Genomic DNA, 17,351 nt, shown 5'->3' with positions numbered 1-17,351 from the left:
TAAGAAGATACATTTTCTAAGTACTACTTAGCTAGCTAACAGTTCTGATCAGGATTCATGACTAAATGCTAAGATTACTTAGAATTGTAAATAATTAAGAAAAAGTAACACCAGTTCTAGAATGGATGGAACTCGAATATTATATAAACTGTCTTTTGTCTAGCTTCGACCCGCGACTTGACGGTGATGAGTTCGGGTCAGCGGTTCATGACAGACCTGCTGGTGAGCAGTCTAATGGCCGACGGTGGCCTCGAGTCCGCACTTCAGGCTGCCATCAAGAAAGAGATTCAGGAGATCGATGACAAGAAGGTCAGAGCATGTAGCATGAAGTTGTTTCCCCATTAAGACAATATAGTAGCTGACTATCCATTTTTAGATAAAACTAACTGCTTCAAAATAACATTACAATGAAATAAATACACAAAATAATCATAGACACAGAAAATTAATTTATATATTTTTTGAACTTTTCATGTAAAAATATATGAAGAAACATCATAAATTTATATTTGCTCAATTGTATATTTCTAAAGGTTAAATTGAAATATTTTTGACATGAATGATAAGATATTTTCAAAAAGAAAAACTCTTTTCAAAACTAAAAGAAGCCTATTCCTCTGTATATTTTGTTAACTAAAGTGAACATAGAAGTTTGGTTTGTTCAGGAGAAGGAGAGTGAGGAAGGTGACGACCAGGACTCAGAGGAAGGGAAGCTGGGAGAGGCCACCAACGCTGTCAAGTCCGAGCAGACGGCAACCGAGATCTCGTCACTCGGCGCCAAACCAGACGACAGCAGGGCAAACATTCCACTCTTACAACTCATACAGCAGCTGCTGAGGTAGGCAAACATTCCACTCTTACAACTCATACAACAGCTGCTGAGGTAGGTAAACATTCCACTGTTACAACTCATGCAACAGCTGCTGAGGTAGACAAACATTCCACTGTTACAACTCGTACAACAGCTGTTGAGGTAGACAAACATTCCACTGTTACAACTCGTACAACAGCTGCTGAGGTAGGTAAACATTCCACTGTTACAACTCATGCAACAGCTGCTGAGGTAGGCAAACATTCCACTGTTACAACTCATGCAACAGGTGCTGAGGTAGGCAAACATTCCAATGTTACAACTCATACAATAGCTGCTGAGGTAGACAAACATTCCACTGTTACAACTCGTACAACAGCTGCTGAGGTAGGCAAACATTCCAATGTTATAACTCGTACAGCAGCTGCTGAGGTAGGCAAACATTCCACTGTTACAACTCATACACCAGCTGTTGAGGTAGGCAAACATTCCAATGTTACAACTCGTATAACAGTTGCTGAGGTAGACAAACATTCCACTGTGAAAACTCATACAGCAGCTACTCAGGTCGACAAACATTCCAATGTTACAACTCGTACAGCAGCTGCTGAGGTAGGCAAACATTCCACTGTTACAACTCGTATAACAGCTGCTAAGGTAGACAAACATTCCACTGTTAAAACTCATACAGCAGCTACTGAGGTAGGCAAACATTCCACTGTTACAACTGAGGTAGGCAAATATTTCCAGAATATTCATGTATAAAACAAAATACTGAACAACAAAAGATATTTGAATATATTTTTTTGTTATTGATACAATTAATTCTGTAAATAGACTGTGGAAGTCAGGGCTTTAGATTGTATCAAAGTCGAGACAATAAACGTTGTGCCCAAAATAATCATGCCAAAATTGAGTACGAACATGCTGACCTCAAAATATTTCACCTCAAAACCAGTGAAATGTTAAGTTTAATTAGATTAAAATAATTTGAAATGAATTTTTGAATACTCACAACTCTTCCAGCAGCTCTTAATGAGAGTACTCAACTAAAACAACTTTTCTGTACTGAAAAAAGACAAAAGTCCCTGTTGGTGAGATTTAATTAGTGAGATCTAAAGCCCTGAAAGTGGGCCTGAAATGTTCTTAAAACATTGATAATTTTAATAAATATAAAACAAATAACAGGATTCAAACTGAATAAGTTTAAAGAAATAAAAAAAAACTAAATTAATGTTTGTATTTTTTGTTCAATATATATTCCACGTTAACCAACACGTAAAAAGACCTTTCTGTGTTTGTTTCAGAAACTCGTCGACTCATACGCTGTCGAAGCTGCAGGACCTGGCGCGGGACACAGCCCAGAAGATGGACTCTCAGCACATCGAGGTGTCGCCGTCTCTCGACCTCCTCCTGCAGTTCCAGAGACTCCTCGTCTCCAAGATCTTCAGCAAGGAGACCAACGGCATCGCCAGAATCCTCGACGACAAGGATGACGAGGATCTCTCAAAACCCACGTCGGAAATTGGTACACTCAGTTTGATTACTAATGTTACTTTTACTTTCAGTTTGATTACAAGTGTTAAAGTCGTTAAAAATGGACACAAAGTTTAGTTAATCTACAAACCTGTAACATATTTGGATTATGTTATAATAGAGAGGAACAAGAGTCTGGGACGATGAAATGGAGAAATACTCTTAAAAATAGACTAAAGCTCGCTTACATAATCATTACTTATCAGAAATACGTGTGTTTTTAAAAATATGAAAAATACATTTCGTGGTATTAGAAATACCAGGATGACCAGAACCACTTCAGATATATAAAAATGGATAATCTAAACAATTAAAATACAAGTAATGTCTGATTTTAATTATCAAAAATGGCTGTAATAGTGAAAAATATGCTGTACTTTTTAAAAACTAGGATCTATCACTTTAACTTTAACTTTAAATAGTTTTTAAGTATTTTATTTTTCTTCCCACCAGGTTTGGAAATGCAGGGAGCCGCCTCACTACTTAGAAAATACTGCTCTCTGCTGTGTGCCCACGTGGGTGACATTCTGCCGGCGGCCGCCAGTATCGCCAGTAACAGCAACAAACACTTCTCTGTGGTGTCCAAGATCATTGTTAAAGATGTCACAGGTAAAAACAATTTCAATTTTATGTATCTGGCACTAAGTTGACTACTGGATATTCCTGCACCATAATTTTATGTATCTGGCACTAAGTTGACTACTGGATATTCCTGCACCATCATTTTTGCTTCATACATAATAAATGTGTAACCATAATTTTTACTTCATATCTATATTCTGTGATGATAATTGTTTTTTTTTAATTTCAATATATTCATTAAACACAGTCAGTAATCTTCAAACAAAACATTTCCAATAACAGTTTCATATTGAAAAATGTTCAGCATTTTTAAAATGGAAATATGCTCTAGTTTATTGTTATTGTATTAAGTTTAAGTTTGCAAGGGTCAAAAGAAAAATTGTACCATTTGTCAAATGTAACATCAAAGAAATTATTTTTCAATATGTTATAGTTATTGTATATGAAGGCAAAATGATGGTGTGGAAATGTCCTGTTGTTGACCATAATTGTTCTTGGCTGCCTATACTGTTTAAGTCTTTAGTTGTTGGTATTCTTTTACTTTTATCAATATTGTCTAATTTAGAATTGCTGATACATGGCCTTTGGTGACATCGACTAAATTATGAAATTTAAATTTCTAAAAAGTTGTTGTCATTTTATTTTAAATTGTATAATTTTACATGTGATTTATTTTTGCTGTCCACAATGACTGAGACATAATGTGTTGTTCGCAGGAAGCCTGCTGCCTGAAATGGTGACGTGCATGGTTCTGCTGCAGCTGCGGTGTCCCGACACGATCCAGCTGTCACGCGCCGTGGCCGTGCTGGAGGAGACACTCGACATCCTCGACAAGTTCAACCGCCTGGCGCCAGGGCTGGAGCGTGACGACAAGGAGGATCTCGCCTGGCCCGGGGTCTGGAGTACGTCGGTTCAAGTCTTCGTTGTGCTGGAAATGTTTTAGAATCTTTTAAATCCCACCCAAGCTCAGTGCTTATAAAACTTTTAACAGTCTAGACTGAAGACTGTAATAGAGTCTGAGACTTTAACGTCATACAAATTACATGTGGCGTCATTAGAGATTGAGTGTAGACTCTATAAGTTTTATAATTGGACCAGAATTAATTTTAAAGTTTTTAAAACATTTTGATTTTTATACAAAGTTTTAAAATATACTTACCTTGATTTTAGTATTGTACTGTATTTACTCCACAGCTCTTTACACTGTGGTTTTACATAATTATATAATAATCTGATATTCATGTACTTAGCTTTATTTGACACCCAATAGCCAGTGTATATTTTTGTGCTGGTTTGTCGTTACACATTTTTAAATTAATTTGGTTGTGGTTGGACGTAGCCCAGTGGTAAAGTGTTTGCTTGATGCCATAGTCGGTCTAGGATCAATCCCTGTCAGTGGGCCCATTGGGCTATTTCCCGTTCTAGCCAGTACACCACGACTGGTGCCAGTACACCACGACTGGTATATCAAAGGCTGTGGTATGTGTTATCCTGTCTGTGTGATAGGACATATAAAAGATCCCTTGCAACTATTGAAAAAGTGTAACAGGTTTCCTCTTTAAGACTATATGTCAAATTACCAAATGTTTGATATCCAATAGCCGATGATTAATAAATCAATGTGCTCTAGTGGTGTCGTTAAACACAAACTTTATTCATTTGGTTGTGTTGGAAGTATCTGTGTTTATATGTCACTTCTCTGAAAGGAAAGTTAAAATTTGCTTTGTTTAATGACACTATTAGACCACATTGATTTATTAATCATTGGCTATTGGATGTCAAACATTCAGTAATTCTGACAAATAGTCTTAGAGAGAAAACCCGCTACATTTTTCTGTTAGTAAAATGGGATGTTTTTTATGCACCATTCCACAGTCGTGATGCACTGGCTAAACAAGAAATAGCCCAATGGGCCCACTGACTGGAATCAATCCTAGACCGACTGTGCATTAGTCAAGTACTTTACCACATGGCTACTTCCCGCCCTGGAAGGAAACAAATAGTTGTTTATTGACGCAATTGAGATTGTTGTAATGGACTCTATCAAACGTTTTATGATTTAATATAATAGCTCCATATTTGTTAATGGTTTTGGGGAATTTTAAAAACACTTGCCAGTAAAAGTTGGTGATTAATTAACTAGGTTCAATAAAGTTCAGTGTTTATAATACTTTATGAAATTCATTTGCAGGTCATACATTAGAAAAGTACAATCAGAAATCATTTGATGACGTTCAGATAATAAGAAAAGCTGATCTTGAAAACCACAACAAAGATGGTGGTCTGTGGATTGTCATTCATGGAAAGGTTTATGATGTACACGATTTCAAACGCCAGGCTCCTTGTGGCCAAGAAATACTCATGAAATATGCAGGTTAGAATATTAATTTGTAGTAATTACAATACTGTGTCAAAAATTCAACCAGTTATTTTTCAATATTACTGTAAATTTTAAAGTAGATATGTCTTTGCATTTGTAATTTCTGATGTATTATTTTAAATACAAAATAGAAGCAGTTCTAATCGGATCACTAATTTTTAAAGTTTTATATTTTGAAACTTTTATTACTAATTGCTAATATAAATTCTTGGATTTAATGTACCAAGAGGGATTAACTTAAAAAAAATTGTTTGAGTATTTTTCACTTTATACATGTTGGTAAATATTCTTGTTTTTAAAACTTTTACAGACCTCAGATTTTCTCATTTTCTGGTAAACACTTTTTTGGTTCAATACCTTATGGTCATCAGCAACAGTTTTTCAGTGATCTTGGTAATGGCAGATTTTGTTAGATAATGGGTAGTGGATGTTTGGTTTCTGAGATTTTAATGACACACTATCAGAGCTGATCGTTTCTATGAAATCTAAAGTCCTGCTTCCAGAGTTTTGGATATAGAGTCAGACATCGAGATTCATGGCTCAGAATTTAAGACTAAAACACACCATCCAAACTACCCTAGACTTTAAGTTGACTATATTCAATTCTTTGTATTTATAACTGAAAGCCAGGGGCATCTATTTCACAAAGAAAATTACATCATTAAGGAAAAGGGAGAATTTTAAGGACAAAAGAATTTAAAAAATGAAATATGTGTATTTCTAACTCAATTTATTGGACTATAATAGTAATGAGAATTATGGTTTAGTCATAGATTTATGTTTATATGCAAAACTAGGCTTACGATGTTTTGTTAAATTGGGCCCAGAGCATGATGTTGGTTGATAATGTTGATTAGAGTTACCATCCTTCATTTGCGGAATTATTTATAGGTCAAGATGCTTCAGCGGCATTTGAAGCTTGTCACCATTCTGAAGAGGCTAGAGAAATGATGCAGAATTTCTTTGTGGGGCAGTATATCCACGTAAGTTTGTCTACTGATAATGAGGATGTCTTTGTAGGACAGTATGTAAGTCTGTCTACTAATAATGAGGATGTCTTTGTAGGACAGTATATCCATTAAGTCTGTCTACTGATAATGAGGATGTCTTTGTAGGGCAGTATATCCACGTAAGTCTGTCTACTGATAATGAGGATGTCTTTGTAGGACAGTATATCCATGTAAGTCTGTCTAGTGATAATGAGGATGTCTTTGTAGAACAGTATATCCATGTAAGTCTGTCTACTGATAATGAGGATGTTCTTTGTAGAGCAGTATATCCACGTAAGTCTGTCTACTGATAATGAGGATGTCTTTGTGGGACAGTATATCCATGTAAGTCTGTCTACTGATAATGAGGATATCTTTGTGGGACAGTATATCCATGTAAGTCTGTCTACTGATAATGAGGATGTCTTTGTAGGACAGTATATCCATTAAGTCTGTCTACTGATAATGAGGATGTCTTTGTAGGGCAGTATATCCACGTAAGTCTGTCTACTGATAATGAGGATGTCTTTGTAGGACAGTATATCCATGTAAGTCTGTCTAGTGATAATGAGGATGTCTTTGTAGAACAGTATATCCATGTAAGTCTGTCTACTGATAATGAGGATGTTCTTTGTAGAGCAGTATATCCACGTAAGTCTGTCTACTGATAATGAGGATGTCTTTGTGGGACAGTATATCCATGTAAGTCTGTCTACTGATAATGAGGATATCTTTGTGGGACAGTATATCCATGTAAGTCTGTCTACTGATAATGAGGATGTCTTTGTGGGACAGTATATCCATGTAAGTCTGTCTACTGATAATGAGGATGTCTTTGTGGGACAGTATATCCATGTAAGTCTGTCTACTGATAATGAGGATATCTTTGTGGGACAGTATATCCATGTAAGTCTGTCTACTGATAATGAGGATGTTCTTTGTAGGGCAGTATATCCACGTAAGTCTGTCTACTGATAATGAGGATGTCTTTGTGGGACAGTATATCCATGTAAGTCTGTCTACTGATAATGAGGATGTTCTTTGTAGGGCAGTATATCCACGTAAGTCTGTCTACTGATAATGAGGATGTTCTTTGTAGGATAGTATGTAAGTCTGTCTACTGATAATGAGGATGTTCTTTGTAGGACAGTATATCCACGTAAGTCTGTCTACTGATAATGAGGATGTCTTTGTAGGGCAGTAAACCTATGTAAGTCTGTCTACTGATAATGAGGATGTCTTTGTAGGGCAGTATATCCATGTAAGTCTGTCTACTGATAATGAGGATGTCTTTGTGGGACAGTATGTAAGTCTGTCTACTGATAATGAGGATGTGTTTGTAAGACAGTATGTAAGTGTGTCTACTGATAATAAGGATGTTCTTTGTAGAACAGTATATCCATGTAAGTCTGTCTAGTGATAATGAGGATGTCTTTGTAGGGCAGTATATCCATGTAAGTCTGTCTACTGATAATGAGGATGTCTTTGTAGGGCAGTATATCCATGTAAGTCTGTCTACTGATAATGAGGATGTCTTTGTAGGGCAGTATGTAAGTCTGTCTACTGATAATGAGGATGTGTTTGTAAGACAGTATGTAAGTGTGTCTACTGATAATAAGGATGTTCTTTGTAGGGCAGTATGTAAGTGTGTCTACTGATAATGAGGATGTTCTTTGTAGGGCAGTATGTAAGTCTGTCTACTGATAATGAGGATGTCTTTGTAGGGCGGTATATCCATGTAAGTCTGTCTACTGATAATGAGGATGTTCTTTGTAGGACAGTATATCCACGTAAGTCTGTCTACTGATAATGAGGATGTCTTTGTAGGACAGTATATCCACTAAGTCTGTCTACTGATAATGAGGATGTCTTTGTAGGACAGTATATTCACTTGAGGCTGTCTACAGATAAGTAACAGCTTCTTAGTGAAATCACTTTAGTAATATTTGTTTACTGATAACATTCAAGTGATTAAATATGGGTTACAATTATTATTAATTTGTTTTTATCATTTTTTATGTAGCTTTGTTGTTGTTGTGATAAAACATGGTTTCCATCTTAACTTACCAGGAATTTGTGTTCAGCTACATTTATAGTATATTTATTTCTCATCCCATGCTCCTTTTTGTTCTCTTTTATCTTTCTCAATCAAATGTTGAAATAAATATACTTTAGACACAAAATAGCCATAGTTTAAAATGTCTTAAGGTGTAGTTAAATATTTAATTTTTCCTTTCCTTTTTCTCTTTCATTATATATTTACCTGCATGTCTTCTTGTTCTAAAAGACTTATGACCATAAATTCACTTTCATTTCTTGTTGCCGTTCAGACCACCAACACCAGCTCATTACCATATATACATGTTCCTACATTAATTGTCCTGTTGTTGTGCACCCCGAGAAGGACATAGTTCAGACGAGAGACACAAACTCCTTACCATACATGTTCCTACATTAACTTTCCCCTTGTTGTGCACCCTGAGAAGGACATAGTTCAAATGACTGACACAAACTCATTACCACACATACATGTTCCTACATTAACTTTCCCCTTGTTGTGCACCCTGAGAAGGACATAGTTCAAATGACTGACACAAACTCATTACCACACATACATGTTCCTACATTAACTTTCCCCTTGTTGTGCACCCTGAGAAGGACATAGTTCAAATGACTGACACAAACTCATTACCACACATACATGTTCCTACATTAACTTTCCCCTTGTTGTGCACCCTGAGAAGGACATAGTTCAAATGACTGACACAAACTCATTACCACACATACATGTTCCTACATTAACTTTCCCCTTGTTGTGCACCCTGAGAAGGACATAGTTCAAATGACTGACACAAACTCATTACCACACATACATGTTCCTACATTAACTTTCCCCTTGTTGTGCACCCTGAGAAGGACATAGTTCAAATGACTGACACAAACTCATTACCACACATACATGTTCCTACATTAACTTTCCTTTTGTGCGGGGCGAGATGTAGCCCAGCGGTAAAGCGCTCACTTGATGCGAGGTCGGTCTAGGATCGATCCCCGTCAGTGGGCCCACTGGGCTATTTCTCGCTCCAGCCAGTATACCACCACTGTTACATCAACGGTCGTGGTATGTACTATCCTGTCTGTGGGATGGTGCATATAAAAGATCCCTTGCTGCTAATCGAAAAGAGTAGCCCATGAAGTGGCGACATCAGGTTTCTTCTCTCAATATCTGTGTGGTTCTTAACCATATGTCTGACGCCATATAACCATAAATAAAATGTGTTGTGTCATTAAATAAAACATTTCCTTCCATTCCTCTTGTGCAGCCTGAGAAGGACATAGTTCAGACGACGGACTCCAACTCGATGTCGTCTCCGCTGATGGACACGGAGCGGACGCTGGGCATGCTGCTGGGTCTGCACGCGGCTGACCAGGTCCGCAGCACGACACTCTCGCTGGATGAGCGCGAGAGCAAGCACTGGCTGCAGGCCGAGTTCTTCCGGGGTGGGCTGCAGGTGCTCCAGCCTCAGAACAGCTACGACGACGAGAAGGGAGAGAGTCGCACTCCCAGCTCCTGTACCACCACTCCAGGTATTGGTAACATGAATGATAAAGCAAAATATGCTTTAGAATTTCTAAATAAATTAGAGGCAAATCACAGGTAGTCTGTTTTAATTTTTGTTAGTGTTGTACGTTTAAAAGCTGGTGGTATATAGCCTACAATCAACTCCAGATGCACGTGTATTTTTTTAAAATATAAAAATAAATTTTGTGGTATTAAAAACACCAGGATGACCAGAAACACTTCTGTTGTATGGAAATAGATAATCTAAGCAATAAAATATAAGTAATGTTTGATTTCAGTGATCATAAATGGCTCTAATAGTGAAAATTATGTCTTGGTGTTTAAAAATTAGGGTCTGTCACTTTAAAGAGTGTACCTATTTCAGGAGCGACGCCCACCTCGGAGCACCATCGACTGCCACAGAGTTTGGACAAGGAGCAGCTTTATGCGGAGGACAACCCCAGCCTGGACATCGGCCGGCCGTTCCTCCTCGCTCTGATGGAAGGTCGCCTGCAGGAGCCGGCCGTCAAGACGTTCATGTCTATAGTCGACAAATACCTTAGACAGCATCATCTGGCACTTGATTTCCCATCGGACCACCCCATTGAGGAGGTTGGCAGGTTAGAGGCTTTTAATTCTAGAGTTAATTAAACTATCGAGGAGGTTGGCAAGTTAGAGACGTTTCATTCTGGAATTTATTAAACTATCGAGGAGGTTGGCAGGTTAGAGACGTTTCATTTTGGAATTTATTAAACTATCGAGGAGGTTGGCAAGTTAGAGACGTTTCATTCTGGAATTGATTAAACTATCGAGGAGGTTGGCAGGTTAGAGACGTTTCATTCTGGAATTTATTAAACTATCGAGGAGGTTGGCAGGTTAGAGACGTTTCATTCTGGAATTTATTAAACTATCGAGGAGGTTGGCAAGTTAGAGACGTTTCATTCTGGAATTTATTAAACTATCGAGGAGGTTGGCAAGTTAGAGACGTTTCATTCTGGAATTTATTAAACTATCGAGGAGGTTGGCAGGTTAGAGACGTTTCATTCTGGAATTTATTAAACTATCGAGGAGGTTGGCAGGTTAGAGGCTTTCATTATGGAGTTTATTCAACATTACAGAGTGGCTGAAAAGATTAGCTTTATTATCTCTGTAGCTGGTCCTTTGAGGCTGTGAATTTAGCAGGGTTCCATGCATCCACGAATTCCAAATTCTGATCTAGATTACATCATTTTACAATTCCGATGGAGTCCTAAAAAGAAACGATGCTTTCAGTTAGTCAGGTTAACTATAATTTAAGTTGGGTTTTTTTAGTCCCTTCGTAATGGATGGTCATTAAGAGAGAGAATTCCGGCTTTTAGCATTTCTCCAAAAACTGTTCCTAACAACTTTTCTTTGATGAAAAGGTCGCAGTAACTATGCACTTTTCAAAATCCATATTTCTTTTTTCAGTGTCATCATTAAACATTCTTTCATTCATAGTTAATAATAAAAATCACCTTTAACAGATATTTAGTAGCCATTTCTGAAATACCGTATGGCATGCAGTGTTTGTAACAGTTACTTACTATGACCAGGTTTATAATGGCGGTGCTCCTGAAGCACCACGACCTGACCCACGTGGTGCTGGGGCTGGTGGAACAGGGCCAGGGAGAACACATCGGGAAACACGTCCTGCCCAAGTCCATCGCCGAACTCAGCAGAGTCGTGTCGCAGGCAAAAAAATCACTTATCAAGGTGAGAATCGACATTCATTTTGTGGCTTCAAATTATCATGATGACACCTGTTGTAAAGATTGTAGAGTCTTAGGCTGAAAAATAACATACTTATGAGAATAGAAATCCATTTTGTTATTTCAAATTAAAATACGAAGCCTGTTTTTCTTAAACACAGGTGTTGAAGCATTGTTAGAAAGTCAATTATTTTTAAAATAATAAAGAGGGTATATCCTTTTTTCAAAATTTAGACGAGTGATATTATTAATAACTAATATTTAACATATTAGAATGGTGCAGTGACGTCCGAAACATGCATATCGAATCATGACATGATATTTTACAAACTGTTCCTGATGACTACTCTGAAATTGTTTTATACTAATGTAATATTGTTGATACCAGGCACACCAGGACCAGGGTCGATCATACAAGGAGGTGTGTGCCCCGGTTGTCGAGCGGTGTCACTTCCTCTTTAACGAGCTCCGACCGGCCATCGGCGACGAAGTGAATGCCTTCACCAGGTCCAAGTTGCTCAAGTCAATGCCGCGATGGCGCGAAGTCATTGCCCGGGTAGTGCAGGACAAAAAGAAGGCTAAACGTATGTATGATTTGTGGATCGAAGGTAGTGGTACTAAGTCTGTATATTAAATAATTAAGTAATTATGTGTTCAGAGAGAGGGAAGTCATTGCCTGAGTCATACAGGACAAAAAGAAGGCTAAACATATGTATGATTTGTGGATCAAAGATACTGGTGCTATGTTTGTATATAAAATAATGAGTGGTACTCTGTATATAAAGTAATTGTGTGTTAGAAATGAAACCTGTCTTAAGTATATGTTAGTTCACGTGAAAAATATCACTCCTCAAAATGTCAAGAAGGGCAAAATCATATAAAATATATATATATATCTATTTGTTTAAATGAGTATATATCTTTCGTTTATTTCCATGCATTAACTATTTCCAGTGTGTGTTAACACCGAAGACAAGGGTCTTGTGAAGGCGGAGGGAGACGTAGTGGCCGAACTGAAGCTGACCAAGCTGGCCGTGTCCAATGTGGATGATGATGTTAAGAAGGAGTCTGTGGTTGTGGAGGCATGCGACGAGGATGAGAGCGACGTCTGCGTGGTGGGGGAAGAGACGATGGAGCCAAGGCATGCGTCGCAGCGGGACCTGGGTCTCGATGACATTCACATAGAGCTGGACGACAGACAGCTCTCCAAGGAGACGCCCTGCAAGAAGGTACGTTGTAGTGGTTAATAAACTCATATACATAGAGCTGGACGACCAAGGAGGAGACGCCCTACAAGAAGGTACGTTGTAGTGGTGGTTAATAAACTCATACACATAGAGCTGGACAACCGACGGCTCCCCAAGGAGGAGACACCCTGCAAGAAGGTATGTTGTGATAGTGGTTAATAAACTCATATACATAGAGCTGGACGACCAAGGAGGAGACGCCCTGCAAGAAGGTACGTTGTAGTGGTGGTTAATAAACTCATACACATAGAGCTGGACGACCGACGGCTCCCCAAGGAGGAGACGCCATGTAAGAAGGTACGTTGTAATAGTGGTTAATAAACTCATATACATAGAGCTGGACGACCAAGGAGGAGACGCCCTGCAAGAAGGTACGTTGTAGTGGTGGTTAATAAACTCATACACATAGAGCTGGACGACCGACGGCTCCCCAAGGAGGAGACACCCTGCAAGAAGGTACGTTGTGATAGTGGTTAATAAACTAATATACATAGAGCTGGACGACCGACGGCTCTCCAAGGAGGAGACGCCATGTAAGAGTGTACATTATAGTGGTTAATAAATTCATATACATAGAGCTGGATGACCGACAGCTTCCCAAGGAGGAGACACCCTGCAAGAAGATATGTTGTAATAGTGGTTAATAAACTCATATACATAGATCTAGCTGGACGACCGACGGCTCTCCAAGGAGAAGACGCCCTGCAAGAAGGTACACTGTAGTGGTGGTTAATGGACTCATACACATAGAGCTGGATGACTGATGTCTCTCCAAGGAGGAGATGCCCTGCAAGAAGGTACGTTGTAGTGGTGGTTAATAAACTCATACACATAGAGCTGGACGACCAAGGAGGAGACGCCCTGTAAGAAGGTACATTGTAGTGGTTGTTAATAAACTCATACACATAGAGCTGGACGACCGACGGCTCCCCAAGGAGGAGACACCCTGCAAGAAGGTACATTGTGATAGTGGTTAATAAACTCATATACATAGAGCTGGACAACTGACGGCTCTCCAAGGAGGAGACGCCCTGGAAGAAGGTACGTTGTAGTGGTTAATAAACTCATACACATAGAGTTGGACGACCAACGGCTCTCCAAGGAGGAGACGCCCTGCAAGAAGGTACGTTGTAGTGGTTAATAAACTCATACACATAGAGCTGGACGACCGACGGCTCTCCAAGGAGACGCCCTGGAAGAAGGTACGTTGTAATAGTGGTTAATAAACTCATACACATAGAGCTGAACGACCAAGGAAGAGACGCCCTGCAAGAAGGTACGTTGTAGTGGTTAATAAACTCATACACATAGAGCTGGACAACTGACGGCTCTCCAAGGAGGAGACGCCCTGCAAGAAGGTACGTTGTAGTGGTTAATAAACTCATACACATAGAGCTGGACGACCGACTGCTCTCCAAGGATACGCCCTGGTAGAAGGTACGTTGTAATAGTGGTTAATAAACTCATACACATAGAGCTGGATGACCAATGGCTCTCCAAGGAGGAGACGCCCTGCAAGAAGGTACGTTGTAGTGGTTAATAAACTCATACATATAGAGCTGGACGACCGACGGCTCCCCAAGGAGGAGACACCCTGCAAGAAGGTACGTTGTGATAGTGGTTAATAAACTCATACACATAGAGCTGGATGACCAATGGCTCTCCAAGGAGGAGACGCCCTGCAAGAAGGTACGTTGTAGTGGTTAATAAACTCATACACATAGAGCTGGATGACCAATGGCTCTCCAAGGAGGAGACGCCCTGCAAGAAGGTACGTTGTAGTGGTTAATAAACTCATACATATAGAGCTGGACGACCGACGGCTCCCCAAGGAGGAGACACCCTGCAAGAAGGTACGTTGTGATAGTGGTTAATAAACTCATACACATAGAGCTGGATGACCAATGGCTCTCCAAGGAGGAGACGCCCTGCAAGAAGGTACGTTGTAGTGGTTAATAAACTCATACACATAGAGCTGGATGACCGACGGCTCTCCAAGGAGACGCCCTGGAAGAAGGTACGTTGTAATAGTGGTTAATAAACTCATACGCATAGAGCTGGACGACCAACGGCTCTCCAAGGAGGAGACGCCCTGTAAGAAGGTACGTTGTAATAGTGGTTAATAAACTCATACACATAGAGCTGGACGACCAAGGAGGAGACGCCATGTAAGAAGGTACGTTGTAATGGTTAATAAACTCATACACATAGAGCTGGACGACCAAGGAGGAGACGCCCTGTAAGAAGGTACGTTGTAATAGTGGTTAATAAACTCATACACATAGAGCTGGATGACCAAGGAGGAGACGCCATGTAAGAAGGTACGTTGTAATGGTTAATAAACTCATACACATAGAGCTGGACGACCAAGGAGGAGACGCCATGTAAGAAGGTACGTTGTAGTGGTGGTTAATAAACTCATACACATAGACCTGGATGACCGATGGCTCTCCAAGGAGGAGACGCCATGTAAGAAGGTATGTTGTAATAGTGGTTAATAAACTCATATACATAGAGCTGGACGACCAAGGAGGAGACACTCTGTAAGAAGGTACGTTGTAACGGTTAATAAACTTGTATACATAGAGCTGGAAGACCGACAGCTCTCCAAGGAGGAGACACCCTGCAAGAAAGTACGTTGTAATAGTGGTTAATAAACTCATACACATAGAGCTGGATGACCGACGGCTCTCCAAGGAGACGCCCTGGAAGAAGGTATGTTGTAATAGTGGTTAATAAACTCATACACATAGAGCTGGACGACCAACGGCTCTCCAAGGAGGAGACGCCCTGTAAGAAGGTACGTTGTAATAGTGGTTAATAAACTCGTATACATAGAGCTAGACGACCAAGGAGGAGACACTCTGTAAGAAGGTACGTTGTAACGGTTAATAAACTTGTATACATAGAGCTGGAACACCGATAGCTCTCCAAGGAGGAGACACTCATCAAGAAGGTACGTTGTAGTGGTGGTTAATAAACTCGTATACATAGAGCTAGACGACCAAGGAGGAGACACTCTGTAAGAAGGTACATTGTAACGGTTAATAAACTTGTATACATAGAGCTGGACGACCGACGGCTCTCCAAGGAGGAGACGCCTGCAAGAAGGTACGTTGTAGTGGTGGTTAATAAACTCATACACATAGAGCTGGACGACCGACGGCTCTCCAAGGAGGAGACACCTGTAAGAAGGTATGTTGTAATAGTGGTTAATAAACTCATATACATAGAGCTGGACGACCGACAGCTCTCCAAGGAGGAGATGCGACGCCCTGTAAGAAGGTACGTTGTAATAGTGTTTAATAAACTCATACATATAGAGCTGGACGACCAAGGAGGAGACGCCCTGCAAGAAGGTACGTTGTAATGGTGGTTAATAAACTCATATACATAGAGCTGGAAGACCGACGGCTCTCCAGGGAGGAGACGCCCTGTAAGAAGGTATGTTGTAGTGGTGGTTAATAAACTCATACACATAGAGATGGACGACCAAGGAGGAGACGCCCTGTAAGAAGGTACGTTGTAACGGTTAATAAACTCATACACATAGAGCTGGACGACCAAGGAGGAGACGCCCTGTAAGAAGGTACATTGTAACGGTTAATAAACTCATACACATCAAGCTGGACGACCAAGGAGGAGACGCCCTGCAAGAAGGTACGTTGTAATGGTGGTTAATAAACTCATACACATAGAGCTGGACGACCAAGGAGGAGACGCCCTGTAAGAAGGTACATTGTAACGGTTAATAAACTCATACACATCAAGCTGGACGACCAAGGAGGAGATGCCCTGCAAGAAGGTACGTTGTAATGGTGGTTAATAAACTCATACACATAGAGCTGGACGACCAAGGAGGAGACGCCCTGTAAGAAGGTACATTGTAATGGTGGTTAATAAACTCATACACATAGAGCTGGACGACCGACGGCTCTCCAAGGACGAGATGCCCTGTAAGAAGGTACGTTGTAATGGTTAATAAACTCCTATTCTGTGGGTGATTCTCAGTTATCAGTATTCCTTAAACAACAAACCGTACAAATTATTGAGTTAAATAGCCATTGGAAAATCTAGTTTTTTCCTTTTCATGATTTAGGAGGGTTGAGTGTTTGACAGACATCTTTGGCTATATCTTCATATTCTGCAGACCATTTTCAGTTAGGGTCCGGATGTAGCCCAGTAGTAAACCGATCAATCTAGAATTGATCCCCATTGGCGGGCCCATTGGGTTATTCCTCATTCCTGGGTCAGAACATAGTCCAGTAGTAAACCGATCAATCTAGAATTGATCCCCATTGGCGGGCCCATTGGGTTATTCCTCATTGCAGGGTCAGAACATAGTCCAGTAGTAAACCGATCAATCTAGAATTGATCCCCATTGGCGGGCCCATTGGGATATTCCTCATTCCTGGGTCAGAACATAGTCCAGTAGTAAACCGATCAATCTAGAATTGATCCCCATTGGCGGGCCCATTGGGTTATTCCTCATTGCAGGGTCAGAACATAGTCCA

At 39.9% G+C, this 17,351-nt stretch overlaps 1 protein-coding gene across 2 annotated transcripts in view; it reads left to right on the top strand.

Moving 5' to 3' along the window:
• Positions 1-17,351, top strand: part of LOC121374060 (E3 ubiquitin-protein ligase HERC2-like) — a 150,201-nt gene that overhangs the window by 69,831 nt on the left and 63,019 nt on the right. For both annotated transcript variants that reach the window (XM_041500957.1, XM_041500956.1), the window contains exons 16-27: positions 164-309; positions 666-838; positions 2,119-2,339; positions 2,801-2,956; positions 3,646-3,831; positions 5,121-5,303; positions 6,201-6,292; positions 9,622-9,886; positions 10,246-10,480; positions 11,435-11,594; positions 11,979-12,174; positions 12,545-12,819. In XM_041500957.1, the coding sequence (XP_041356891.1) occupies positions 164-309; positions 666-838; positions 2,119-2,339; positions 2,801-2,956; positions 3,646-3,831; positions 5,121-5,303; positions 6,201-6,292; positions 9,622-9,886; positions 10,246-10,480; positions 11,435-11,594; positions 11,979-12,174; positions 12,545-12,819 (2,288 nt within the window). The remainder of the gene's footprint in view (positions 1-163; positions 310-665; positions 839-2,118; positions 2,340-2,800; positions 2,957-3,645; positions 3,832-5,120; positions 5,304-6,200; positions 6,293-9,621; positions 9,887-10,245; positions 10,481-11,434; positions 11,595-11,978; positions 12,175-12,544; positions 12,820-17,351) is intronic.

Source organism: Gigantopelta aegis, chromosome 6 (genome assembly GCF_016097555.1).
Source record: "Gigantopelta aegis isolate Gae_Host chromosome 6, Gae_host_genome, whole genome shotgun sequence".
Classification (NCBI taxonomy): domain Eukaryota; kingdom Metazoa; phylum Mollusca; class Gastropoda; order Neomphalida; family Peltospiridae; genus Gigantopelta; species Gigantopelta aegis.
This window is presented reverse-complemented; position numbering and strand designations above follow the sequence as displayed.